The sequence below is a fragment of the Tauraco erythrolophus genome, chromosome 14, assembly GCF_009769465.1.
Source record: "Tauraco erythrolophus isolate bTauEry1 chromosome 14, bTauEry1.pri, whole genome shotgun sequence".
In the NCBI taxonomy this organism is placed as follows: Eukaryota; Metazoa; Chordata; class Aves; order Musophagiformes; family Musophagidae; genus Tauraco; species Tauraco erythrolophus.
In genome coordinates this window covers 13,578,050-13,604,483 of record NC_141478.1, presented here as the reverse complement: position 1 = coordinate 13,604,483, position 26,434 = coordinate 13,578,050, and the positions used below count along the sequence as shown (strand labels likewise).

The 26,434-nt window shown below is 39.9% G+C and overlaps 1 protein-coding gene across 2 annotated transcripts; it reads right to left on the bottom strand.

Moving 5' to 3' along the window:
• Window positions 1–1,063: 1,063 nt before the first annotated feature.
• On the bottom strand, window positions 1,064–25,430 carry LOC104380037 (tropomodulin-3). Of its 2 annotated transcripts, XM_086620098.1 has the most exons (10): window positions 25,383–25,430; window positions 19,123–19,309; window positions 17,537–17,693; window positions 9,797–9,919; window positions 9,117–9,206; window positions 8,458–8,588; window positions 7,151–7,258; window positions 5,558–5,701; window positions 5,067–5,211; window positions 1,064–2,825 (listed from the first exon to the last, which is right to left on the bottom strand). In XM_086620098.1, exons 2-10 carry the CDS (start codon window positions 19,246–19,248, stop codon window positions 2,794–2,796), a joined length of 1,056 nt encoding a protein of 351 aa, XP_086476224.1. In that variant the 5' UTR covers window positions 19,249–19,309; window positions 25,383–25,430; the 3' UTR covers window positions 1,064–2,793. The 2 variants fall into 2 exon arrangements, with proteins under 2 accessions (XP_086476224.1, XP_086476226.1); XM_086620100.1 differs by lacking the exon at window positions 7,151–7,258.
• Window positions 25,431–26,434: the final 1,004 nt, after the last annotated feature.

Genomic DNA, 26,434 nt, shown 5'->3' with positions numbered 1-26,434 from the left:
GGAATCAACATATGTGGTCATTTGACTTCTGCATTAAGCCTGACAATTAATCAAGAAGAAAAAGCATTATCTCTTTTGGAAAAAAGACCTTGTGTTTATGGTAGCTGGTTATCAAAGTAATACCACTTTTGCACTAAAAAATAACAAAGTCATACACAAGATCTCACTACACAGGGTAGCGTTACATCAGAGCGCTCACTTGGCTTGTTGAGACCATTTATGATGCCTGGTTACAGACTGAATTCCTTCATTTATTCCAAAAAGGAATAATTCCTACACATTGTAGGCACAAAAGTGATTGTAACTGTTCCATGCACCATGCCAAATGTCTGTCTTGCAACAATTTGGAGGGCCAAATCCTTCTAGCTGAAAAAACCCTAGTTTTCCATGCCCAGCCTGTCGGATACCTGTCCTGAAAGCGCCAACAAGCAGCCAAGCACTTAGATGCTGTCTACAGTTAAACCAATTATTAAGGTTGACTACTATTATCTGGGACAGGACACCTGAGAGTTGCAGCGTAAAAGCCCCTGCCTTTGACTGGAATATAAATCATTGAGCAGCTAAACTTGATTTAATAAAGTAAGGAAGGGATTTGGGCTATCATTTCCATAATCCAGCCCTTCCTTTTTCTCCTTCATCTCTAAGTAGGAGAAAACTGCCTAATCTTGTTAGATAATGATAAATTGAATCATCATAGAATCACAGAATGTGAACAGATTCCATGAACATGCAGCCCTTCAACAAATGAAGGAAGACATAACAGTCTGGTTTTTGACACAAAATGATTATGGTGCCTAGCAAATAAAAAGTAAAATACAGCTTTAGGCAACTCAGCACATGACATGCTTTGGCCATGTTTATAAAGCACTGTCTGTAAAAAAGACACTTAACTTGGGACTTTATGCATACTATATAAAACTTAAATTTAAAAATCTAAAAAGTTCTTGAAAATTTAGAAAAGCTAAAACCAAAAGAAGCCCTTTTTGTTACTAGTCAGATCAGTTCTAGTTGTTTCGAAGTTATAGTATGTATAGTCTTTGGTTTTAACAGAATTAATTCCAACTTGCTTTTCAGAGCACACATTTATTTGTAAATTATAATAAAAGGCCTTTTTTGAAATAGGAAAAAAAAAATGTTCTTCCACAAGTATAAACCAGTTATATACATCCTCGTTGAAGGCACTATAGTTTAAAATTCTCTGTACAGTTGCAGTAAAATTCAAAGTCACCTCCAGAATAAAGTCTGTCTTTAAAAATCCAAAACAAGATTTGCAGCAAATTACAACATGGGCACAGTGTCAGAGAGTTGCTCTGTTAAATTTTTATAGTATATACAATCTGATGCAAAAATCTCAGTCCAATATGTTTTCTATACATGAAATTCTCACGATATTATGATCCTTTGATGAAAACAGTTGTCAGTTGAATTCTCTGTTGCTATAAATATAGCCAAGCAGTCCTTTAGAACATTTTTGTGAGTTTATGATCTCATGACAACGTTGAGCAAACTAGTACAGTAGAGTCCAAAGAGACATAGATCAAAAAGCCTCTAGATTTTCATATTATTTCAAAGAAATCTACTGTGATTATGTACAGAAGTTGAAGTGATTCTTGTTGTCTTATTAGATATAGAACTTTAAGTACTTTAATAATTACTACGCCATACAGATTTGACACTGCATATTGGTTAATTTCTGCTTCTCTTCTGTAATGTTTCAACATGAATACACAAGTAGAACAGAAAAAAATCCTTTCTTACAAGTGTTAACTTCATTAAAAAATTATAGATTTATATGAAGTATTAAGACCTTAATGCAACAGCTTGAAAAAAAGGATTTTTTCCCATTTGCCAGCAACTTAGGACAGTGGTTTTACAGTTAAGGCTGCTTCTCCTGTACAGAATTATGCAGAATTTATCAAATGCATGTCCACTACTTCTAGAGAAATTGATACTTATGAATGTAGATAAGGATTTTTAAACAAAGAATATAAACTAAATAATTCTGATGAACAAATGAAGTCAGTCTAAAAACATATCCAGTTTAGATACAGAGTGAGATACAGTTATGGGACATTTTGAAAAAGACTTTAAAGATTTAGGTGTAATAGAAAAACTGTCATTTTGCAAGGCTTCCACTTTTTTATTAGTCCCTCATATCTCTTGGGAGAAGTCTTTAACCAATTCATTTTTGGTTTAAAGGGATGTCTTTAAACTTAATCACAGTATCAAGAATGAATCAAAACCAAAAAAAGAATTACAAATAAGATAGCTGTGAAAGATTTCTCTTCAGTGCATATGAACAAGGGTGAACAGCTTTACACAATAAGTCCAACTGCTGTGTGAAGAATCCCTTATCACTAATGAATTGTTTTCAAGAATATACACACCCCTCCATGTAAATAAGCACCCCTAGATTTTCTGACATTTCAGTTGGGTCATCATCTGCCCAATGACCTTGAATGTCCCATTCTTTGACTACAGACAATTATACCATTGATTGGCAATTACATTTTTAGTAGAAAGCACAGACGGAGTCTTGAAATACAAAAAAAGTTCTTAAAAAAATAATCAAAAACTATGGTACAGAGACTGGTGCAGTTACTGTGTGTCTCAATCTGAAAAACGTGATGCATACCAGCAGATTATTACTATAGCTTTGCTTTAAAAGGAATGGGGTTTCCAGTCTTTTCCCTTCTAACCCAGGTAAATGTAGTCCAAGATGGCCAAAGCCCACGGTGATGAGCATGCCTTGACGACCCTTGAAATCTCCACCCAGTTTGACAACAAGATGTACTAGTTGTCTCCTTCAACTCTCCTCTTGCGAACTGTAACAAAAGAGAAAAAAAAAGTTTTACTATTTTATCATTGTAACTATTTTTTGTATGTCTAGTACATCAAGCAGTTAAGGGAACCATACTAGTGGTTCCTTACTTTGCCGCATAAAGTTTCTCATAGTACAGGTTAAGGTCATTAACACAGCATTATCCATGATTTTAAGCTTATGCTTTAGCAGTTCTTATTGTGTTACTCATGAACAGCATCAAGCATTTGTGAATAAAATCACTGAAGCTTACATGCTGTTTAGACTTAAGAATATGCAAGATTGACTGAATGACTGGAGTTTTGCTCAATATTTGCAGTATTTTTAAATAGATATTTTCTTTTTCCCCTATCAAACTGTGTTTTCCTTTTCTATTCAGACACAACAAATGAGGCTAAAGGTCTTAGAGATTATATAGGGCATCTCCACTTTGTTTAAAAAAGTGGAGCAAGCACATGTATACAAGAAGATTCTGTTCTCAAATCGACTAATTGGAAGTTACGTAATTTTACAGATATTTGTGTACATAATTTGAGTTGATCTTCTATACCTTCAGATCAAAATAACAGAGGGAAAGCTGTTTTGTTTTCTCTCCCTCTTCCTGTCTCAAGAAACGTTTCAGAAACAGTCTAAAGAAATAATCAGAATAGATTCACACTAGAATTTTATTCTTTACAAAGCCAATGTATTGTTCACTTTGAGAGAAACCCATAGACTTATCTCCATCTGAATCCAAGTTGTTTTCATCAGTGACAGAAGTTATGCACACCTGCTTTCATCACATCACAAGAACAGACGGAAGAGTTTCCAACCTTAGACTTCTCCAATCATGCAGTAAAAGCAACATGTACACAGTTTCAGACAAAGAAAAGGGAAGTAGTACAACACAATGTAAATGAGGGAGAAAGATGATGTAGACTATTTTTTTAGAAGAAACATACAAAGACAGAAACGAGAGACTTTCAACATCTCAGTTTTCAGCGCTCAACACCCAACTGGGTGTTCAGAGTGACCTGTCTCTGTAGCTTCAGGGCTGGAGAGATGAAAAGGTATTTGCAGAAACTTTTACTCGCATACTCCAGACTAGGAAAGCAAAGAAAAAAAAGGCAAGATATCAATAGAAACACAGATTACCAACAGTCAAACACTAAAATGAGAACTAGTGAAAAGAAAAACCTTAAAAGAAAGTAGAGAGACACTTGAAGCATTATGACAAAAAAATAACTCATTTACAATCTATTCTGAGAAACAGTTATGCAGTGTCTGAGTGCCTTTCTTCTCTTTCTATGCTCTATTCTGTTACTCTTCCTCCGTCTCTTTCAGAGCTGTTCTCCTCCACTTTAAACTTTACTCAGAGGGGAAGCAGATCTTTAAACCAAATTCCAATTCCCTATGTCATTCTCTCTAATGTATTCCTGAACTACTACTAATAAACTGCCTGGCATGTTTTCACACTATGACATATGTAATCCTTACCACAAAGCATCTAAAGCCAAAAAAATGAATTAAATAGAGTTTTAAAACGTAGTTATATTTAAGTAGATGGACCGTATTATCTTTGTAATTGAGAGCTTCAAGTACTTGACATTATTATACAAATGATTTCTATTCACGTGCTATATTATTAGTCAATTTTCTGCTGGTTAGGATTCTAACAGATGAGCTCTAAAAAAACCTTACTAATAAGATGCAATAAGATTACTAAATAAAGAAGCCACTGCTACCAGCTACTTTTAAGAGACGCAGGAAAGATACCTGCGCATGAACACAACCGTAAGGGAAGAGATGTCCCAGTCCCAGCCTCTGCACATGACAGCACGTTCAGTTTCCTTACCCAAGCAATCCAAATGAGATCGGGTGCACTGGCACTGAAGAGGGCATCCTGCACTATTAATTCCAAGTACTGCTTTTAAATAAACAATGAAGCTTATCTGAATAAAACCGAACAATCAAAACTTTTATTTTCCCTCCCTTTGCCACAACTCGTGGAATTTGAATGTTCTTGTTCCAGACCATCCTAAAAAAATCCTCAACTCATACACCTGAACACCATGCAGCAAAATAAAAGGAGAACATCAAGCAGCAACAGAAGAGTAGGAGTAAAGCACAGAAGAAATCTGAAACTCATCTACTCATATTTTGCTATCTTTGTTATGTCGACAGAAAAGCAGAAGAACCAGACACCTTTAAAACCTGTGCCACACATACATTCAATTAATAGTCACTCTCTACTGACAGGTCTTACCTAAATCATTATTTTTTGTGATAGCTGCAGCTGCTCTGGCTCGAGGTCCTTGTTGTGTGAAATGGTATCCAAATTTGAGGATCTGAGTGTTTTCTTCAAGCATCTTGGCAATTTCTACTTCTGCAACTGTGCCCAGCTGCTGCCTCTGTTAAAATAAGAGGTACACAAAGACAACAGAGCTTGTGTGTATTCACTCTAAAAGAGATCAGAATACTTTCATCGTATTGCTCAGTAAACACTTTGTTTTGATTAATCTAAAAGGCAGAAGGTCATAAAATACGTTTGTGCACTTTAAAGCACAAGCAAGCACAGAAGTGACCAGGACTCAACTTCAACCGGATGCTTCTGAGAATCTTAAGGACAATTATTCATGAGGTTAAGGTATTTAAAAGTAAAATATTGTGGAAGTTTATGACAAGCTGCCTTCTAAAAATATTCAGTCAACTAGGATAAATTGATTTTAATTATGATATTACCACCATCTCATTTACCTGATTGTCAATTTTGATTTCTGTCAACGTTTCATTGTCTTTCAGTGCATCGACCAGCGCCAAAATTCCAACTCCAGTGATGAAGTTTGATTCTATGTTTAAACTTTTTAATTTTGTGTTTACTCTCAGCATATCTGCAAGAGCCTTTGAATGCAAGAAAGCATGATTAAACTTCTGAATTTTGCTACAGTACATCACAGGACACAGTGCTAACCATTTCCACTAACTAGTTCAATAGGAGCAACAAGTTCACCGACGCATGGTGCAACTTCGCAAGTTTTCACTTATTAATCGAGACTGAAGTGAGTCTTCAGCATTATCTACATTCCCTTTTTTCATAGTACTCAGTCAAGAAAAGGCCTGTTTTTCTCTTGTTACAAACTAAAAAGCTACACAGAATATAAATTGTCTGAAATTAGCATATTGGAGCCATTCCCTTTTGTAAGCCTTCGCGGCATGCAATGAGTAATGCAAGCTGCTAAGTAAAGGCCAAAGAAAGGGCGTTAGTCAACTGAAAGGAGAATTAGATGTGGTTAATTTGTAAACAGGAGATCTGACTTTCAAAATGCTTGTGTCCACACATTTGGTAGGAAGAGAAAAAATTAAAAGCTCTAAGCACGTAGCTAAAAGCACTTTTATGGAAATGGCACATACCTGATCTTATATCTGAGATAATAAGAAAACAAGAATAGGTAACAGCTGAGGTTTACTGTCATAAAAATCATAACCTTTAAATTTTTTTGTATCATGTCACAATGCAAAAAAACCCAACAAAACCACACTTGAGAAAACAAGCCTTTATAGATTTTTATTACAAATGTTTCAGTTCTACTGAAAAGGAACTTTTTAATTGACCCAAAACAAAACTTTCAAATGTTCGTTTGTCCATTTAATGGAGTCTTTCAAACTAGTTTTCCTTCTAATTCAAAATTAAAACAAATACGAAGGATTGTCCTGACAAAACAGTGCTGTTTTCTTATCTCTTTACTTGCAAATAAATAAGGTACGGCTTTTGATTCAACGTAGGAAAAACAGGACCAGATGATAAATACTTCCGTTTCGATTGTGTCAAACTAGATGCCTTGACTAATATTATGCTTTATATGCCAATGCTTTTAGCCAATCTTTGGTAGCAGGGAGATCAGAGAAACAGGTATTTCACAACTTGCAACTAAAAGTCCAGTTAGCTGAAAAAGATCATGAGCTTTTTCAGTCCTCAAATGTGATTCTTTTAAAGCTAATTCTGAATATACTATTGGCTGGTGGAATGAGCATTAGGAACTAAAAAATTAGGAAAGACAGAAAAACAGGAAGGAGGTTAGTAAAATGAAAAATCAGGGGAAAAGGATTGGAAAAAAGAATTCTCAATCATCTCATGCATCTGATGCATTGCTGTGTATTAGTCAACCTGTAATCATTTACCAACTTTGATACAACAATGCTTTGTTACAGAAAACGTTCTTTACAGTGTAATGAAATTTAATCATTTTCATGCCTAAATATTTAAACAGGATTCAATTCAGTCTCTTGCCATTGTCTTTCCATCCTAACTTCCCTTGCACCCCAGTTAAGCACGTTAGCGAGAATACTTACGACAGCAACAGGATCATTGCTTCGGGTGGCTGCAAGGCTAAAATTCTTCACATGTGTGTTGGTTTCTAAGGCTTTTGCAAATTCTTTCAGCGTTGGAATTGGTATGTTCTTGAATTAAAAATAGCATTTCACTCTCTAGAGATACACAAATTTATCCCCTCCGCCCCAACTTGTTCCATTATCTTTGCAGCAAAACGTACTATAATATTAACTATCACTGGTCTCCAGCAGTCTCACGCAAAGGTCTACATGTGTAGCAAGGCTATATGTGAGATTTAGAGTCACCAATTCTATAAAATCATGTCCTCTTAACTACATTGATGCCATTGCCACAAGAGAAGCCTTAAAAAAACCTCAAACATTTAGCTGACTTGGAACTATTACTGAGCAAAATTTACATGACCTGAACGTTCTGTTAACGATCAACATCAAATTAACCTCTCACAATACAAAAAGATATAGAGCTTTAGACTGGTGAAACCATTAGCATGTAATTCTGTGTTGTATTAAGAATAATTCCAGAATTTGCCAGTTTATAGTTCAATAATTTTTACTGTGTAGTAGTAACCAAGCTTAAAAGGAATAATTTTAGATAATTAATTAGGGTAGCAAATTTCTCAGTTTCTTATATCAGAAATTTTGTTCTGTTGCCTTTTTAGGCATTTAATTGGCTAGCATTTCTTTATGGTACAACATTCTTAAACCATGTATTTTATTTTCTTCCTTTAGCAAGGGCAACAAACAGCCTGAGTTGCTAGCAAGGCTGCAGCTAGCAGCCTGTCACTGCTGTCTGCGCTGCGAGTCAGGGCCACTATAGTTCTGTTCCCTTTCACACAAATATACAGAAGTTTCAGTCATGTTTAAAAACACAACTGTTACATTGCGAGCAGAAGCTGCCCTAATTGTCGACAGCTTTTTTGTACGAGAATCAGAAGGGTGTCAGGTACAAACATCATTTGTTTGCAATAGCAGCAACAGAGAGCACATTGCTTCATCAAGGACAAAGGATCCAAAGAAGTAAACTCCATGATGGTGAACTGCTGGAACTGTTGCCAACTTGGCAACAAAAGAAATCTGGGCTGGCAGTAAGAAAAATCTAAGACTTTTTAAATACACATTTGGCAAAAGAAACCAAGATGGCTTATTGGTTTAGCTCCAGGTTTCTGAGATTACACCCACTGCAACATTTAGCAGAAAGGCTGCTGTCCTTAAAATAAACCTATTATGCTCTCTTACAGAGTTTTGCAGCTTAAAGCGTCTTCTACTGAGTAAAAGCAGCATATTTACGGCAGACTTCAGGTAATCACCTTAATGTTATTTAGATTGACTTCAGCAAGACGAGAATCATTGTCTTTAATTCTTTGCAGGGTCTCCTCCACATTTGTGGGATTTGGTGGTTCATCGAAAACAGGCAACATTTTTTCACCTTTTACTATATCTGAAAAGTAAAATCAAACAGGTCACTTACATTTCCTGTGAATAAATGATACACATAGTAAATATTTAGTGTATTTAAAGATCATTTCGTGAGTCTTTACATCTCTCCCCCACGCAAAAAGCATACCATCCTCTTCTGACCATATTTTCATAAAGTTCAATTTTTTTTCCAAAGGTCCTCACAGCCTTTCTGCTTTTCTTGCACACCAGCTTTCTTCAGAAAAAAATTCAGCACATAGGAGCTGAATTACAAACACAAACATGAAACCTAAAAACCACCACACACAAATGCATCTTTATGCCTACTTTTATCCCCCAAAAGTGAATTAACTGCAGAATAAATTTTAGTGTAATATATTTTAATTCCACTCTTGCCAGAACTCAATTAGCAATGTTATAGACATGCGTATTTCCAACTCAGAACCAAATAGTTTCTAAGGAATGCTAGTGCAACAGAAAACAGTTAACGCTACAGTAACTGTGTGCAGTACGAAGAACTCATTTATCTAGCACTTGCATACACACTTACTTGAGAAGCTGTCTTTGTCAACCCCGTTACTGCTTCCTACTACATCGCAGAACTGATTATTTGTTATGAGGTTGGACATTCCCAGTATAGCTGTAAAAGGAAGAAAAAGCAAAAGAACAATTTTACTGTTCCTCATTCAGCTCAGAGGCAGAGTTCCTTTAAATAATAACAACTGATGTTTGTAAAACACCCAGTGTTCAGTACGATAAGGCATTCAATCTCTTAATAATTTAAAGAAAAGTAGAAAAAAAATAATTAAGACTCTTTAGTTGGCTTTCACATCTTGGAAAGGTTTGACCTCGCCGGGTTCAAGCATCAAAGTTAAAAGTGCAGTTCAGTCACAAAATTCTTGAGTGAAGCTTTAGTAATACAGGCACATAGCAACACATTCTTAATACACACGAAAAAGCAGGAGCATACACAACAAAAACCAGCCAGTCTGAGGAACAAACTTAAAAGTTTTGGGTTTGAAAATCAGATATCTTTTGCAGGCCAAAATAATCTACCTTCCTATAAACTATCACAAATCAACAAAGTTGATACACTACAAGCAAAATGGCATATAACATGATTTAATTCCTATCACAACAACAACTTCCTATAGTCACATTCCAGGTAACAAATACACATCTTTCTTTTCTAAATACGCACCAGCCCATTCAGACTTCAAAAAAACTAACCTGCGAGGTCACCTAATTCTGTGTCTGTGGCACTGGTCAAGGCTTCCTCCAGTTCTGGATCAAGACAGAATTTTTCTTCTGTGTAAGACTGTACAGGCTTTTGCTTGGGGATAAATATTTTTCCTGGAGTGAAGAAAACAAGAAGTCTGATGTTATTTTTTATTGTATAGCTACTTATCTTTAAACTTTTCTGTACTTAAAGAATACATATCACATTTAGTAAATCCTGAGAAGCGCACCAAGGACAACATAAAGGAATGAGGTTTCCTCTGTTTGTTCTTGAAAGTCAGAGATGAGGAAAGAGTATAAGCAGTAATATAGCATTATTTATTCCAAATTTTCAGGAGTCTGTATCATGACTCTAATCTTATTTGTTTCTCCTAAGGATTGGAAAGTAAAATATAACCCTCCATTATACATTTTAAACAGCTTTGAAGAAGTGTCTGTAAGGAAAATTTAGTATTGCTGGAGAACAATGACCAGTGTCCTCTCAAACGAGAGAGGGGCCTGGGCAGAACTATAATCTGTGTCAGAGAAACAGAATATCAGAATTGTATGAAATCACAGACCTGAGTATTCACTGCAATTTTACAGCCTACGTGATATTTCTGATTTCAGATGTTAACTCAATTTTGAAATAAAAAAGATGCCGGAGCTGCTTGAAGAGACCATGGTTTGTGAACAGCACAAAACAAGATTTCAGTTTTCTCTGCCAATTACACTGTTTTCTAAAATAATACCTAAAAAGGTCACAGAAGATTCAATGGGAAAAGGAGTAGCAGTAATATCACATTCTGCACCACCTTTTTAGTCTTTACAGACAGGTAACGGAGAAAGTTCTTTTAGGAGACATGCATTATAAACAGAGGTCTGTGTCGTTAGCAATTCCTGCATATGTCTTCAGTTGAAAAGTTAGGGTAAGAAATCAGAATATGAGAAAGCTATTCCAACAGTTATTCTGAATATAGTTCAGATTTGAATGATTTAGAAATGGCCTTTCAGAACAAAGAAGCCTACCACTGGGTAAGAACCCAGGAGAGTTAAGGGATGCTTAGGTTCAGGACAAATAAACGTGGTAACTAAAAGCTCTAGTACTGTATAAGAGAACAAAACCGGTGCATTCGATAGGAGTAATTCAAAACTAGAAAACTGTGAATCTAATCTTAACAGTTACTCAAAGCTTTTCAAGCTTTCCAAGTTGCCTGAGCTATCAGCAGACAGAGTGGTGGGAAAGGGGTTCCAACTTCCTTTAGTTATTTCCCAGGGTAGGAAGCAGTGTCGATAATCTTCCTATGAAGACACAGTGCTAATTCAGGAACCCACCCTCTTCCATATTCATAGCTAAAAAACATTTCTACACATGAATCATACTAACTTATCCCAGTTACACAATGACAACTCACCGGAATGCACCAGAATCGGAGCAGCTGAGCAGAAGCCAGAAGCCTAAGATTTTTTTCCTCGTACTGTAAATAAGTGTATCTTGTTACATGTTTGGACTAAGACTAAGTTTAGCATTTTTGAGTACCTCCTAGTGACAAGAAGCTTTACAGCGATGTTTCAGTTTTATTTCTGGGAAATTCTAGCAAAGTAGGATTTTGGTTTCGCCACTTGTGGGAAGCAATGCCTGAAGCCAGCTCCTGCATCCCAAACACAGGCAGAACAAAATCCATCCACCTTTTCTCTCTCGCCAAATTCCCGTGCTAGATTACGATAGTTTGTGGTTCATTTTCTTTTTAAAGGAACTTAATGCATTACCACTAGCACAGATTACCAAGAAGCGTATCAGGTTTTTCTCTGATGACACAGTCTGATGACCAAGATCTGTTGCTAGCAACACAGTATTTTTGTTCCAGGGTTGCTATCTCTTTGGAAAGCTGTATAAATGGTCATTAGCCATATTTAGAAGCAGAAAATTAATCTTCTTACATAACTGTACTGACTGCAAGCAGTAGCTGAAAGCAGCTGACATGCATTGCCACCCATACCTCAGGTCTGATGGACAGATAAACTAATAATAAAACTATTTGTCTGATGGACAAATAAACTATGGTTATTTGGGATTAAAAGAAAAACTTCATAAATTGAAGGCATAGGTAGTAAATGTTTAAGATTCTTTTGATATAATTGATACAGTACATTTCTACCCTCATTTTATTTTACCAGCATCACCTACTGGGGAGAGAATAATTTTCAACTTACATTGTAATTTTCAGAAGAGAGATGAGAATGTTTGACAAGGTTTTCATTAACCCATGAAACACTCTGAACAGCATATGCATGATTCAAAGCCTCTCATTAGCTATGTTTGTGTTGTTTTCTCTCAGTAATACAGACTAGTAAGTGAGGATTTCGGAGTACAAGGAAGGAGAAGAGAAGGAAAGTGCAATTTGGGCACCTGAGCCTTCATTCATGTCAGCCTATTTACAGCATCGGTGCAGCAGGCAGTGAGCAGGAGAAGAAAACTGATCTCAAAAGCAACTTTGTAAAAACGTATTTCAACCTAGATCAGCCTCCTGTCTGGTTCATCACACAGTACTAAGGGAAAAAAGAACTACTTCTCCTAATGTTAATTTTAGTAATTCTTAAATTCATAGGTTAGAAACTTCTGATTCTGAACATTTCTTTCTAAGAGTAAGACTAAGTTCATCCATACGTGCCTGACTCTCAAGATAACCTAAAGAGAAGTATATTCAGTTTTTATTAAAGCAAAAATGTTAAAAGCTGCTCCCCTCCAGAAATGTTCATTGCAGCCAACTCCAGTCATATGAACTGGGTCAGGAGCATTTTTTGTTATAAAACAGGTCACACCCTTGTGTATATAATCTCTCATTCACTGTCTTCATCTCATCCTAGCCCAGAGTTCAGAGTTTTCAATGCACATACACAAGCAGGTCCTTCCCCACTCCCTACTTCTAGTAACAAACTTACTTCAGAAAGGGTAAGACCTCTGTGTCCCTGGGGACAATGATGTAACTCAAGGCCTGCTGCCAAGATAGTTCGGCCATTCCCTTCCCCCTTACTAATGTAAGCTTTAAAACAGGAAAAAAAAAAGTACACATCTGTGCAGTCCATGAGATGAATAGCTTTCTCAACCCTCAAGTGGAACGTTTCCAAATAACAGAGATTTGATCATATGAAGGAACATGACATCCTCCTTTTCAGCCAACAAGGATACTGCAAAGATTAAGCAATACAACATGAAGAGGGAAATTTCAGAGACATTGACATAATTTCTGTATTAATTATATATTCAGGTCTTCTATGCCTTTAGCTAACATGTTAAATGAGGCACATGCTAGGATTAATTCACAGGCTTTCTTTGCCACAGAATGAACTTTCAGTTCCAAGTTCCTCACAATCGCATTGCTCAAAAGGCAGAAGCATTGGATGATGCCTGCTGAAGTGCCCCAGACATTCCATACACAGACCTACAGGATCTAAGGTGGGACTGAAAGTCTTGCAGAAGTCAGGTCTGTTCATGCACTGCATATTGCTGGTACTATTCTCACACTTCTCGCAGTCCTACCCCGATGCTAGCCGGCAGCAAGTGGCCATGACTTGCAGATCAGAAGAAAGTCTAAAATCCACTTTGGAGTACTCTGTTTGCAGAAACAGAATCAGGTGTCACCTGAGGACAACCGAATACAAGCTTGCCTCATCAATGACTTCATGAAGAAGAGCGAGCAACATCTGATATATTCCATACATCTTATGTTCCTTAAAGCTTCATCAGTTCAGAAGTTTATATAATCCACAATTCATCAATCACCAATTCTTACCATGTGACAGACTTGGGTTCACAAATTCACTTTAATACTAATTTTTAAAAATTCCACTTACAAGTGACTTTCTCAGTGTCTTACTGTAGAGACAGTACTGTTATTCGTTATCTGAGTACAGAGCACAGAGCAGTGAGTCAGAAAACTGTTTTACGTTAAGGCTAGAATATCACGTTATTTTGTTCCAGTGGTCTTGTATGGACAATGTCAATTCGACAAGTTGTTTCTCCAAAGCTCCTACAGGATATCAGCTTGATTTTATAACATGTAACACAATTCCTCTACAGACCAGTGATTGAAAGGGAAACAGCACACAGCATCCCAAATCCTGCTGCACCAGAAGCAAATGGTGATCTGCAGCAACAACTGAGCAGGACAGCACCAAAAGAGCTCTAGCCAGGTGACTACAGTTTCAGCCTAACAATATTTTCTGGGTGATAGAGCAGGGAAAAAAACCAACCAAAACCCACATTAAACCAGAAGTTACATGAATTGCAAATCTACACAGAACAAACATACCCCAGCAGGAATGCAGAGGAGAGTTGGAAGAGAAAGTCACGATTAGGAGACTGCAAAGGCTAGAAATGCAAAGCTTAGTTTACATAATATTTTGCTAATGCCTTGCACTATACAGCACAAAGAACATTACTGATGTTAGACACGTTTTTATCTCAGGGGCAATAATTATCCTCTTTTGCTGTTCCAAGAGAAGTGAGGAGCATTGGTCAGACTTAGATGTGTGGAACATACTCAAGGGCAACAGACTCCAGCGCGGAAGCCTTGCTTCACTGTTTCGATGAGAGATCCTTCTCTTCACCAATATGCCTTGTAAAATCCTTACGACATACTTACATACACAGATTGAGACAAAGCTGGTTTTGTTGAAATTATTACTACATTGCTGTCACGAATCTCTTGAACAATGGTTTACTGTATGGTTCAACACTTAATTGGAACAGAATGTGACTTTAAGTCATTAAATTGTGTTTAAAAACAAAGTATGTTTTCAAGGATGCTTTTAGAAACAGAATCAAGCATTGGAAGAATGCAATAATACACGATTTAGGGATTGTTAAGCTTCACATTTCTTTAGTGCTGTTCATCTCACTACACCAGGACACTTTACATGATTTCAGGTCTTCCACATTTTATAGCACACAGTTAAAAAAGGTTCCAAAGATTGGGCAAAATCCTGTCATCTATCAGTGAAGGAGATGCAACATTGCTTTAATAACATGTTACCCTAAAATGAGGTACTTAGGACAACTTGAACAGAGGATTTTCCTTTACACTGTAGCAGGGAAACAAGGTTACCAGAATTGGTATCAAGTCAGGACGTTTAAAATTACCCCAGGGTAGGCTTCTTTGATAAACTGCAGGTCAAATTGCAATGCAGGACATCAATTCTACTAAAACAGGAAAAGAGAAAGAGAAGGATAGACTTTCTCCTTCTTACTCCATGAAATGAATAATTAGACCAAGTTAGAGCAATGAGTCCAGCTTGACAAACAGAAATATTTTAGCAAAGCCTGACTCACAAAAATGGCACTAAGAAAATAGCTGCAGCTCCAATCCATCTCTCTCCCCACAAAACCTCTAGATCTGAAGGTTAGGATTGTCAGTTTTCTTCTGAATTAACAGAATAATCAAGCAAGATTTTCACCTGCCCTTATTCCATAATTTGTTAGCATTTCTCCATAATACCTTTATCTAGCCAAAGAGAAACATTATAAACCAGCTTAGTTGTTTGTTTTGGTTTGTTGGGTTTTTTTTAATAGTAAAGAAAAACATATTAGGATAAGAGCTCTCTCTAGATAAAAAACATCCTACACGAGTTTTAAGTTTTGCTCCACTCTCTTTCCAAGTTTTAGACCTAGATAAAAAACATGATTTCTTGATTTAAAAGAATAAGTTACATAGGTTTGCCATTTCATGTGCAAAACGGCCACAAACATGGCAGCAAGTCAAAGCTGAATCATAACATTTTCATGAGGGAAAAAGAAAAGGTTATCCCTCACCTACTACAAAATGAACTTAGCCTTCTTGCCTCCTCCCATTCATTTAATGGAGCATAAATTTCCATACTGAACATTTGTGTCAACATTTTTAGTTTTGAGCAAAGTAAGCTACATTTTGGTTTTCATATTATTTTCTCTTCTTCTATGGTACTAAAATAAATGGTAAAAAAATATTAAATAGGAACTTTTTTCTTTTAAGAGATACAGGAAATTTTACTAACTAAATTGGTATGACATATTGCAACATCCAGACAGACTGCTATTTAGTAATACTTCATTACAGAAAGGAAATGACATTTGACCTTTCTTAACCAAGATCTGCGTTACAGCTGGACCCTTCTGTTTTTCTACACGATTCTCACAGATTTTATCTACTCAAATAGTCTTCCCATGTGCACGTATACATAAGCTGACTTTAAAGAACCACCTATCTGAATGAAGCACTAGTACTGCTGCTATAGGTGCCTTTGAGTGCCTGCTACATTCAATACATTGCGTTATCCTTAACTCTGTTACTCCTACAGATTCAGTCAGCGAACTCCTGTTCTGTCAGCAAAGGAGTGTCACAGCTACATCTCTCCACGAAAGTGGTGTTAAACTACACAAATAAGGCAAAACACGGTGCATTAAGGAAGCAGTACATCATATACAGCACAGCACATTATAAAGTCAAGATCTCTCTATTGCTTCCAGGAAAAGAAAAAGAGAGACCAACATTGTCCAGTAACAGCTATCCGGTACAGGCAGAGAAAATGCAAACACCCCCAACAAAATTTTCACTGAATATACACCACAATCATAATCATATATACAAACTCAGTAGATGAATGAAGACTCGTCTGAAATAAGCAATGATTCCCACCAGAGAATTAAATTGAATTGAAAGGTTTCAAACCCTAAAGAAGAAAGGAGCCTGTTCGTCTTGGGTAGTTGGAATACAATTTATAAAACAAGTTACTGAGCTCTTACTGCAGCAGATCTGCCCTGCTGCTGGCGAATGTTCGGACAAGCTAGAATTCACAAGCAGTACTTAAACACTGTGGCGACAGCTAAAAGCTTTCTCCTATGCATTTGTGCCCAGCACAGGACTGGGAGCTTCTGTCCCTGCCAACAGTGCTTAGTAAGGCACAACAAATTTGAGAACACTTGTTTTGTAGGGAAAAAATTCTATTCTATTCTTACAATAATTAAGATGCATATTCTTTTTTGATTCTCTCCTGAAAAGGAAAATGCTTCCCATCAAGTCAACAAGATGACTAGATCAAAAAAAAAAAAAAAAAAAAGATATAAAATCCCAGGCTTTAATAATGTGTCCACTCATTGGGTCAACGTTTCCATGATTTTTAGACCACAAATCACTGCCAGATTTCAAAGCTTCTTGTGACCTTAACTATATAATTATTTAATAAAAACAATGCAATCTTATTAAACCTCCCAGTAAGGATACTAGAAAGACAACATGATTGCATACATCACTTGCCTGGCATTGTCAGCCTACAACATCTTTGAACATTACTGAATATCTACCACAACATCATTCTACTGCTATTTTTCAAACTCAACATAGTATTACCAATGTTACTGTCTGTACTCAGCACCACAGAGCACAAGCCACAGGCACAACGACAACACTTGTTATTATTGACATAAATCAGAGGTAGCTCTTACTTTGAGGATACCATCTCCATCAGAACTTTACAGTCTTTGATAAAATCTTTGAGTCTTATTTCCTTCCTGTGCTACAGGCAAACCACACACCAGCCCTACAAAATGTTTGAACAGGAAGCATCCTGCCTCTGCACAGTAGCATTAATTTGGAAACACCACAAGTTAAAAAGCATTAGAGCCGCCAGTGCTTCAATAAACTTTGGCTCACAGTAGTTCTGGCTAGTCCACTTCAGAGATTTCATAACCACCTACACCGGAAAGGGTGGTGTTACCTTTCTTTTCTCTTGTAAAAGGCACGTAGTCTTCCCTGTCTTTGTGCTCAAGAGCCTGCTTCTCCAAGTACGCAAGGAGCCGTTCCCTGTCGAAGGGACCCGAAGCCTTTTTAGCAGTCTGGTCTTTCTGTCGGAAGCCTGCAGGCAGAAGTGCATTCTGCAAAACAAAATGGAGCAAACAAGTACAGCTTAGAAAGTCTGACTGAACACCTGTTTAGTTTCATTTCCCTCTTCCTTCTCCCTGTCCTGTAGGTTCAAACATGATACACCATCCTTTTTTTAGGCAATCTTTGATCCCTTCCCAACTTCGTTTTTTGGGGGGCAGGAGAGCAAACAGGGTAATCTATTATTTAGATACCAAGAATATAATTAAAAATAGAGCACACTGCGCTCTCAATAGGACTGAGGCAATTCTTTAAGTATAATAGCTCCCAGCACTAGCCTTGCTAGCTATTTTGCATTTCTTTTCTAGAATTAACACTGTTTAAATGAGTAGCAGTAAATAAAACTCAGCTATTTACAGTTTAGACATTCAGCAAGAGACTGCTCCCTCCAACACTTACATCCAGGTGTTTCTAAGTCTTTAAGACAACTGTCTATACTATTGTCTGGCACTTAACAGAGTTTCTACTTTCGACCTGAATCAAGGTGGCGTCTTTTTTTTGCTACGGTCAGTATATTTCAGCTAAGGAAAAAAAAAAACAACAAACACCAAGCGAAAAAATGGAGGATGTTAGTATGGAAAGAACAGAATGTACAGGAATTTGGACTGTCATAAAAGACAACCAATCTCTTTGCCAGTTCTCCTCTGTTAAAATGTCTATAAAGCCAAAGCCAATTGGAATATCTGTTAATATCTTGCAGTGCAACAAAATAGGTGATCATAATATTCTTAAGTGATCCCTGAACATAAAGATTAAACTTAATCCTGGTACTACTAAAGCAAAAACAGAGAATCAGGAGGTGAAAACACAAGTCTCGACTCTGACATTAGCGTCAGTATCAGCAGAGGACATAACTCAGCTCTTTCTAACAAAAAGCTAAAATATTCCTTATTCAATATCCAATGCTGACATAATCATTCAGGAGCTGAGTAGTTATTTGTCTTCTCTTTGCAAAGTCAGCACGAGGACAGGAATGGGCTACCAGATACAGGACCAGGAATCTTTAGAAGAGGTAGAAGAAGCTACTCCAATGGTAGAAGTAACAAAATAAAAATCAATGCAAAAGGACTGTTTACCAGACAACATTGGAAACAGGAAAGTTAAACAGGCCTTTCTAAATAAACTTTCTTTTCAAGAACATGACTAAGAGCAGTTTTTATTTGTAAATAAATCCCAGAAAGCTCCTCCTGATAATCTTTTCTTCCGTTTTCCTCCACTGCAGTTGCATTTATGTTGCAAACAGGAAATAAACAGTTGAAACATTATATACACACATATATCTGTAAATAAGATCATTAGCAGACTAGGAAAAACCTCTGTCCAAAAGTATATCATTCAAGTAAAAAAAAAAAACTCTCAATTTATTTCAGACTAGTTTCTGAACAAATGAAAAAAATAAAACTTCTCTTGGTTAATACCTACCTCAGGGTCAAGATCATCCAAAACAGTCTCCAGTTGTTTCAGTTCTTCTTCAGAAAGTTTGCCAAGAATTTCATCCTCATCGAGATCTTTGTACTTGTCCAATTCCTTTCGAAATGGGAGTGTCATGACTTGGGCTGTAGCAATTTGCTCAAACACTTTAAAACTCAAGTCTTTTTCTTAATCAGATCTATTAAAAAAAGTTTTAAAAAGAAATAACTATAGTTAAGGTAAATATCCCAACTACAAAGCATCTTCAACCTCCAAAAACATCTCTGAAAGGAAAGCCTTTTCATCCAGTATTCATATCTATGTTCTTCTACAACAGACAAAGAGCGCTTGGAAGCTGTCTACACCTTGCTGCTTCACTGACAAGAATCCCATCCTGCCATGCCCTTTTCCATCAGTAACTAAGCAATATACATTTTCAGACGAATGCCAGTATCCAGTTTTCTCCATGAGAACTCCAAGGCCATAACTCCCACAGAGCAAGGCAGGCTGCAGGGCGAGAGGGAGGAGATACCAACTATACCTAGTATTTATGAGTCCAGCTTAACGCCATCAGTTTTTACAGATACTGCAGTCAAAAGAAGAGTTGAGATGCTTCACAGTTATTGTTGCTGCTGCTATTTTTCAAAGGCAGTAAAGGAGAACTTCACTACAAACAAGCTAATTGGTTATTACTGACTCATATGCCTGAGCAGTGCCTACAGAGGGAACAAAGGAAGTTTGCCTCCAAGTTAATTATAGCACTACCATTGAACTAACATTCGGTTCCATCCATACATTCAGGCTCATTAGCCTCCCTAACCCCTTTCTTGGCTCTACAGGAATACTGAACACGGATCAGACATACAGCAAACGTTATCCATTCTCCAGTAGCCCACATTCCACTTCAGATGCTCACACCACATATACTAACAGCACTACTTCAAACCTGCACTTACACTGTACTTCAAAACCAGATCAATTCAAAGTTATTGCCTCTTAAGCAGAAGGAAAAGAAGGGCCGTATATACATATTATACTATAGAATCCTCTTTACAGGATCTTTCTCCTCAGCTGTTTACATCAGGAAAGGTCTCCCCGGCTGTCACAGTTACATACAGTGATATTTTAATTCCTAGACACTGAACAGACAAAAGCACATAAAGGTTCATCCACACCACTCAGTCAAGTTTGCCTGTAAAGCAAATTTGCTTTTAACGATTGTCTTTGCAAGAAGGGTAAATCTGCAGTTCATACCAACATCTACACCTGGATGAGGAATATATTTACAGCTATTTTCAAGATGTTTGCTTTTAAAAAATATTACTGATATAACACTAGAGCTGACTTGTAAACCACAGCTTACATCAATAGGACAGAATTCCAAAGCTGAACTGCCACTTAGGTAAAGTTGTCTCAAATATAACAAAACCCAGGGGGAGGGAATTCTCAATTTTATGGTAAATTACATAAAAAGAACGGTGTCTGGCTTCCCCTGAACTAAAAACTATCATGTTGGAAGAGCTTGGACCTTTTGCAAGAGGCCACAGAGCTGAGACCATCTTATTTTAATGGCTGCAGAAAACACAGAGGGTAGCACACCTACATTTTTCAATGCCATGTTCCAAAAGTAACTAAAGGAGTGTCTCTATGGTCTCAGTGCCACCTCCTACAGTTTCCATAGTTTCGTGGTATTTGTTTCTCCAGGTGCATAACAGCTGCAGGACGATTAGCTGATAGCTGCAGCAGATGCCACACAATCTGCATGCAAACTTCCCATTCCTAGAGCCTTGATGTTTCGCCCTTCCTTACTAAGTCATTACACACTGTCACAAGAGAAAAACATTTCCTGCAGCTGATTACACAGCATTGTTTGTGACCAGGCTGCACTGTCTGAATCCTACCTCAACATGCTATTTACCACATTTCTGCATGTCCATTTGCATTCAAATATTAAAAGATGTAGTTTCAACGTGTAATTATAAAGAGCAGAATAGTTAGCATGCTACGGAAGAGTCTCTCTGACAGACTGCATAACCACACATTACATTCATGTAGGCTATATTTCCTCTCCATGAATCGCTGTGAAGTGCTGTCACCCAGAATTAATTACCTTTCATTTCCTGCATTAGTATGTTTTACATTGGAAAATTACTCATCCTTTATAATACATTAAATGTTCGGGTCATAGCCCTTATTGTCACTTGTTTCTGTAATATGATCAAAGTAGCCATTTCAAAACCTGAGCTATAGTGTTCATATGCACACACACAAAAGTGAAAAATAAAGCAGCAGAGAAAAAAAAACCACCAGTATTTCAATAACTGAGTCTTCAGCAAGAGGAAGAGAAATGTGGTCTGGCACATTTAAATTTAAAGAGTTTTGGACATATTTCCAAATATTCGTCAATCAAAAGTATTTTTTGAAATATGACAGCATACTCAACCTGAAACATCTTTAAAAAGTTATGATGGTAGCACTGCTTAGATGTCTGTAGTACACAGATTGCTTGGTAACAACTTTCAGAAACACTCCCTACAACAGAAATCACAGCATGTACGACATTCTTACATAACGTTCTAAAAATCAGGTTTCAAAACATGGTGTCAGGAATTCTCATTGCCTAAAAAGGGCATAAAGGTCAGCTGAAGCCCTAATCTAATCAAACAAGCCCCTTCACCTCCCACGAAACACATTTGGTACTCTATTTGCTTTCCATCACTCGCTGCAGCAGTGCAGCGCAGAGAAAGTTACATGCGTAACAAATTACAAGTTTTTAGAAGGAGCAGTTATTTAGGCTGTGAATATTTGTGGCACATCTTACTGCAAAACTGTAACCATCAATTTTGGCTTTGCAAATACTTTGCACTTTTTTGATGAGCAGAGCTGGTTTTCTTCTAAGTATCCTTCGCTTTACCATGAAAACATTACATATGTTAAAAGTCAAAAGGGCTACTATTCTTTTTTCAGACATAAATATAAGATAAAGTTCGTTCTTCACGCTAGCACTTTGTAGTCATATAAGAAGCACTTAGGGAAATGGAAACAAAGCCATCACTTCCAATCAAATTTCAATTATCTGTTTGTTAAGCAGAAGAGAAGTTGAAAAATCAGAAATGAAGATATTCTGCTGGACATCAAAGAGACAAAAATCTTGCCATGATTCCTTCACCTGAGAAATTAATGAATAACTACAGAAATGAGAAGATAGCAGTAACTTTACTTTGGGCCATTTTATAATTACCTGAATCATCCCCTGAAAGACCATCAAACAACTTCCATACATCTCTTATCTACAAGTTAAAATATTTTTGCTTTCTCTTCTCTGCAAGTGTCCTTTTAAAAAACAAAATATTCTAGAAGTAGCTAGCTTCCAATTTTCTTCCAAAAATTCACCCCCTCAGAAATTTCTATTATACTTAAGAACATAATTTATCGGAACCTTGAAAGGAGTAAGTCTTCAGAAATATCTTGCCCAGAGGAGACTACAGTCTTGTTAAAGTCCACTGTAAATGGTTCCTGTAACTCAGATTTTAAAATAGAAGTGACATCATGAAAAACAAACCAAGCCGGTTTTGGCCAGCACGTTCACAGAGTTCACTTTAATCTTATTTGTTCTTTCAGAGCCTCCTTCCACCCAGCCTCTGGGTGAACCCGACCCAGAGCAGGGGGGTCCGCAGGGCTGTCGGCATTCCTGCACCAGTCAGGGCCTCAGACCAGCCCAGCTGCGTGGAGAAGCCTAATCTGAGCGTTTCCCCAGGGAACTCCTACGATGGCAACAACTTTATTTTCCAGTGTGCGAGATTTTACAGAGCTGTTTATGAAGACTGTGCTGCACTTTAAAGAGCTATTTTTATTTACCAAATGTAGGACAAAAATGAGCAAATATAAACATTACCATAATCCCAGCAGGTACCCCTGGGATGTTTTTGTAATGCTTTACAGCAGCTCTGCTAAACAGCCCAATGCTGCTTTTCTGAGCAAGAAAGCTCTCAAGAGCCCACCTGAGCCTTCTGAATCTCCAGCCTGGGGAAGGGTACACGAACCAGGTTCTCCTGCCAGGGAACCAGCAGACATTCCCCAGCCCAAAGCTTCAACGGACCAGCAGGTGGCAGCTCCTCTTTGCCTACCCTTTTTGTCAGGGTAAGTTGTGTTTTCCAGGCAGTAAGGAATAGCTATTCTTGGCTATTTTCAAGCCTAAGGCTTCATTCTGTTCAAAGAAACAATTTACTTAGTTTTATAAATGACGAGTGAAGCTTCCTCAACTTCACATTTGTCCATACAGTGACCTGGGGAGCAGAGTGGGACAGACAGCTACTGCAGAGTAACTACACGGACCATGAAGAGAGTCTTCCATGATGATGGAAATCAGAAGACACCTATATTTCCAGTTCCTGCCTGCTCCTCTGTATCGGAGGGCACCTGGAACCAGACAAAGCCCACTTTGCTCTTTTATATGTCCTGTATATAACTACACACAAGTAGGACACCGCTACCTTGCAGGCAGGGTGCTTTGAGCGATGGCTAAGCTGCCAAGTTGGCATTGTCCCATAAAAACTTACTCCTGTGTGCCTGTTCCTGAAAACCAGTCACTCATGCTGCAGGGCTGTACGGACATACGCATCCAGCCCAGGCAATAGCAGAGGCGACAGAGCCAGGTTGCCAGCATTTGGCAAGCTGCACGGGGCACGGAAGTGCAACCTCGGCAGCACGGGAGACAGCATTTCAGCACACCCATCTCCATGACACTTCCTCCAAGTGTGCTCATCAAACTAGCTGCGGGGCAAGTGTTATGGTCCCAAACAAATACAAGACTGGGATAAGTTAAAAATCCCAGATACCGCAGGTACCTCCCGCCCTGAGAATTTCCTCTGGCAGAAATCACCACTCCAGCTGCCCATTTCCTCTCTCAACACACAAGGCAGCAGCGCTGCATCAGGAGCTGCTGACTGGCCAGGACAAGGGCTGTTTTGACACCATTTTTTTTTCAGACAATATCTGGATTTTCTTCAGCAGAGATGTACCGTGGATGGACACTGATACACAGTATCTCCTCCTGGAGGAACTGCCTGCCGATGTTTCAGTCAGAAAGAAACATCAGGTGGAAGCTATCTGAATGTTTATAGAAACATTCAGATATTTGTATCCATGGCAGAAAAGCGGTGTAACTTACAATCCTACAACCGGACAGCAGCAGAAACTCACTTCATCCACATTACATTACTCGGGGGAAACTTCTGAGTCCTAACCCATTTCAGGTTCTCCCCTAATCACAGGCTGTCTTTCAAGCTCTCTAGACCTAACACAGCAACAAAACACCAGTCTTGAGTATACATTCAATATATTATAGCATATTTAAAGCGTACAGCAACCTCGCTAGAACAGCACTTATTTTCAACAAAACTTGCGCCTACCTGGGACGAAGCCGGCAGGCAGCTTCCAGAGGCTTATACTGGGAGCTCATGTGCAAAATTCCCGGGAAACACCGAGCAGCGGGCGCGCAGACACGCGCGGCAGCCTCGCGGGCCTCGGCTGCTCCCCGCGCCCGCACGGCGCGCTCGGGGCCGGCTCCGCGCCGGGCTCAGCCCCGCCGGGCGCTCCCAGCCGCCGAGGCCTGGTGCCAGCGCGACGGAGCGCAAACGCTCCGCCAGCCGCGGCCGCACCGGAAAAGCGCTCTTCCGTGATTAAGCGTCGTTAACCTGCGCGCTTTGCGAGTTGCAGAAAACGTATACAGAAAGTTGAAAGAATTATGCTAACCAGATCTGCAGGCAAAGTTTTTAAAGCTACAGCTTTCGGATTTCACAGCAAGGCTGGGTGCTGGCTAAGCAGTCGACCGATACCGACTCCCTGAAGGCGCCTCGCAGACGCCCGCCCGGCCGCTCCCAGCCCCCGAGCCCGCACAGCCCCTCCGGGCGCCGGCGGGAGGAAACCGCCGCTGCTCCAGAGCCCCTTTCCCCCGTGCGAACGCGAAAACCCCGCCCTGCGCCCTTCGGCTCCGCGCTAGCCAAGCCCTGACCTTCCCGCTCCGGGAAACCAGCCGAGCTTTGGGGGGCCCCCCGGTGAGCCGCTGGGGTCCGGGGCGGGCGGGCGCCGACCCAGCCCCTTCTTCCTCCTCCCGCCGCCGCCACGGCCCCTCCCGCCGCGCTGTGGCAGCGGGCGGGGGGCTGCGCCCGCCACCGCCCACCCCCCGCACCCTCCTCGGCACCCCTGCGAGGAGTGCCCGGCAGCGGCCAGGCGCTGCGGCCGGAGAGCGGCCGCGACCGCTCCCCACTCACCCGGGCGGCAGCAACAACTCAGCTCCCTCCGCCGCCACCGGCAGAGCCAGAGCCAGAGCCGCACCCGCCCTCGCGCCTGCGCGCCGCCCCCGCGCACGACGGGAGCTGTAGTCCGGCCGCGGGCACCGCGCCGGGCACCGCGCCTGCGCCGGCGGGGCGGCGCGGGGGCTGCTGCCGCCGTCTCATGCTGCTGTCGGGCCCCGGGGAACGCGAACCCGAACGCGGGCCGCGGAGGGGGCGAAGCGTGTCGCCAAGTCCGCGCCCCTTCGCTTTCCTCCGGGCCCTGCTCTGCAGCGTGCCCGCCACGGGCGGCCTCCGCGGTGCGCTCCCGGCCTGGCGGTCCTGCCCCCGGCAGCCCCGAACGGCGTCTGGCCCCGGGAGAGCGGGCGTTCGCGCACATTAACCGGCCGCCTCTCGGGAGCCGCGGGGGGAGTTGGGGCGGGGAGGCGGGTGGGTCCCCGCGGGGGGCGGCTGGGTGCAGGAAAGGAGGGAGTTGCGCTGAGCTGCGTGTGTGCCAGCTGCCCCCAGATGTGTCTGCTGCCAGTGCGGTGCTGCTGAACCGGCGTGTCCCTGAAACTCCTGTGGGCTTTTGCAGCTCTCTGCGTCCTTGCAGGTCCCTCTGGTAGCGTCTCCGCTCTTTCCGCAGGCTCCTTGCCTTCACCTCTGCCTACGTTTTGTTTTATCTGTATTTAAAACATGCAGCTTCCTCCTCCCGGCTGTCGGGCAGGGCGCCGGGGAGATGAGTCGCTGGTGCTTAGGTTCAATGCCCCGTCCCTCCCTGACCCAACCAGAGGCACAATCACAGGGAAATGGTGGCTTCTCCTGCAAAGCTCTCGGCCAAGGGCGTCCTCCACGCTCCCTCCTGTTGGCACAAGGCAGGAGTCCAAACACCAACATACCCTATTCAGTGCTGGTGCGTGTGTAATTAGCATGAATCTTTGGATGCTTGAGCTACCAAATGTCATGCGCTAGTGAACACCGTGTGCTAGTAAGCATTAGTTATCTACTTTTTTTTTTTTTAAAAAAAAGCTTTATAATGTGGAAACAATCTG

What these genes read in the sequence shown, in the direction of transcription:
- LOC104380037 (XM_086620098.1), bottom strand. Translation starts at nt 19,248, where the DNA reads ATGACACTCCCATTTCGAAAGGAATTGGACAAGTACAAAGATCTCGAT. An exon ending in AGAATTAGGTGACCTCGCAG is followed by an intron (nt 9,207 to 9,796) that starts GTTAGTTTTTTT and finishes TTCCTTTTACAG; the next exon opens with CTATACTGGGAATGTCCAAC. An exon ending in TGACAAAGACAGCTTCTCAA is followed by an intron (nt 8,589 to 9,116) that starts GTAAGTGTGTAT and finishes TTTACTTTTCAG; the next exon opens with ATATAGTAAAAGGTGAAAAA.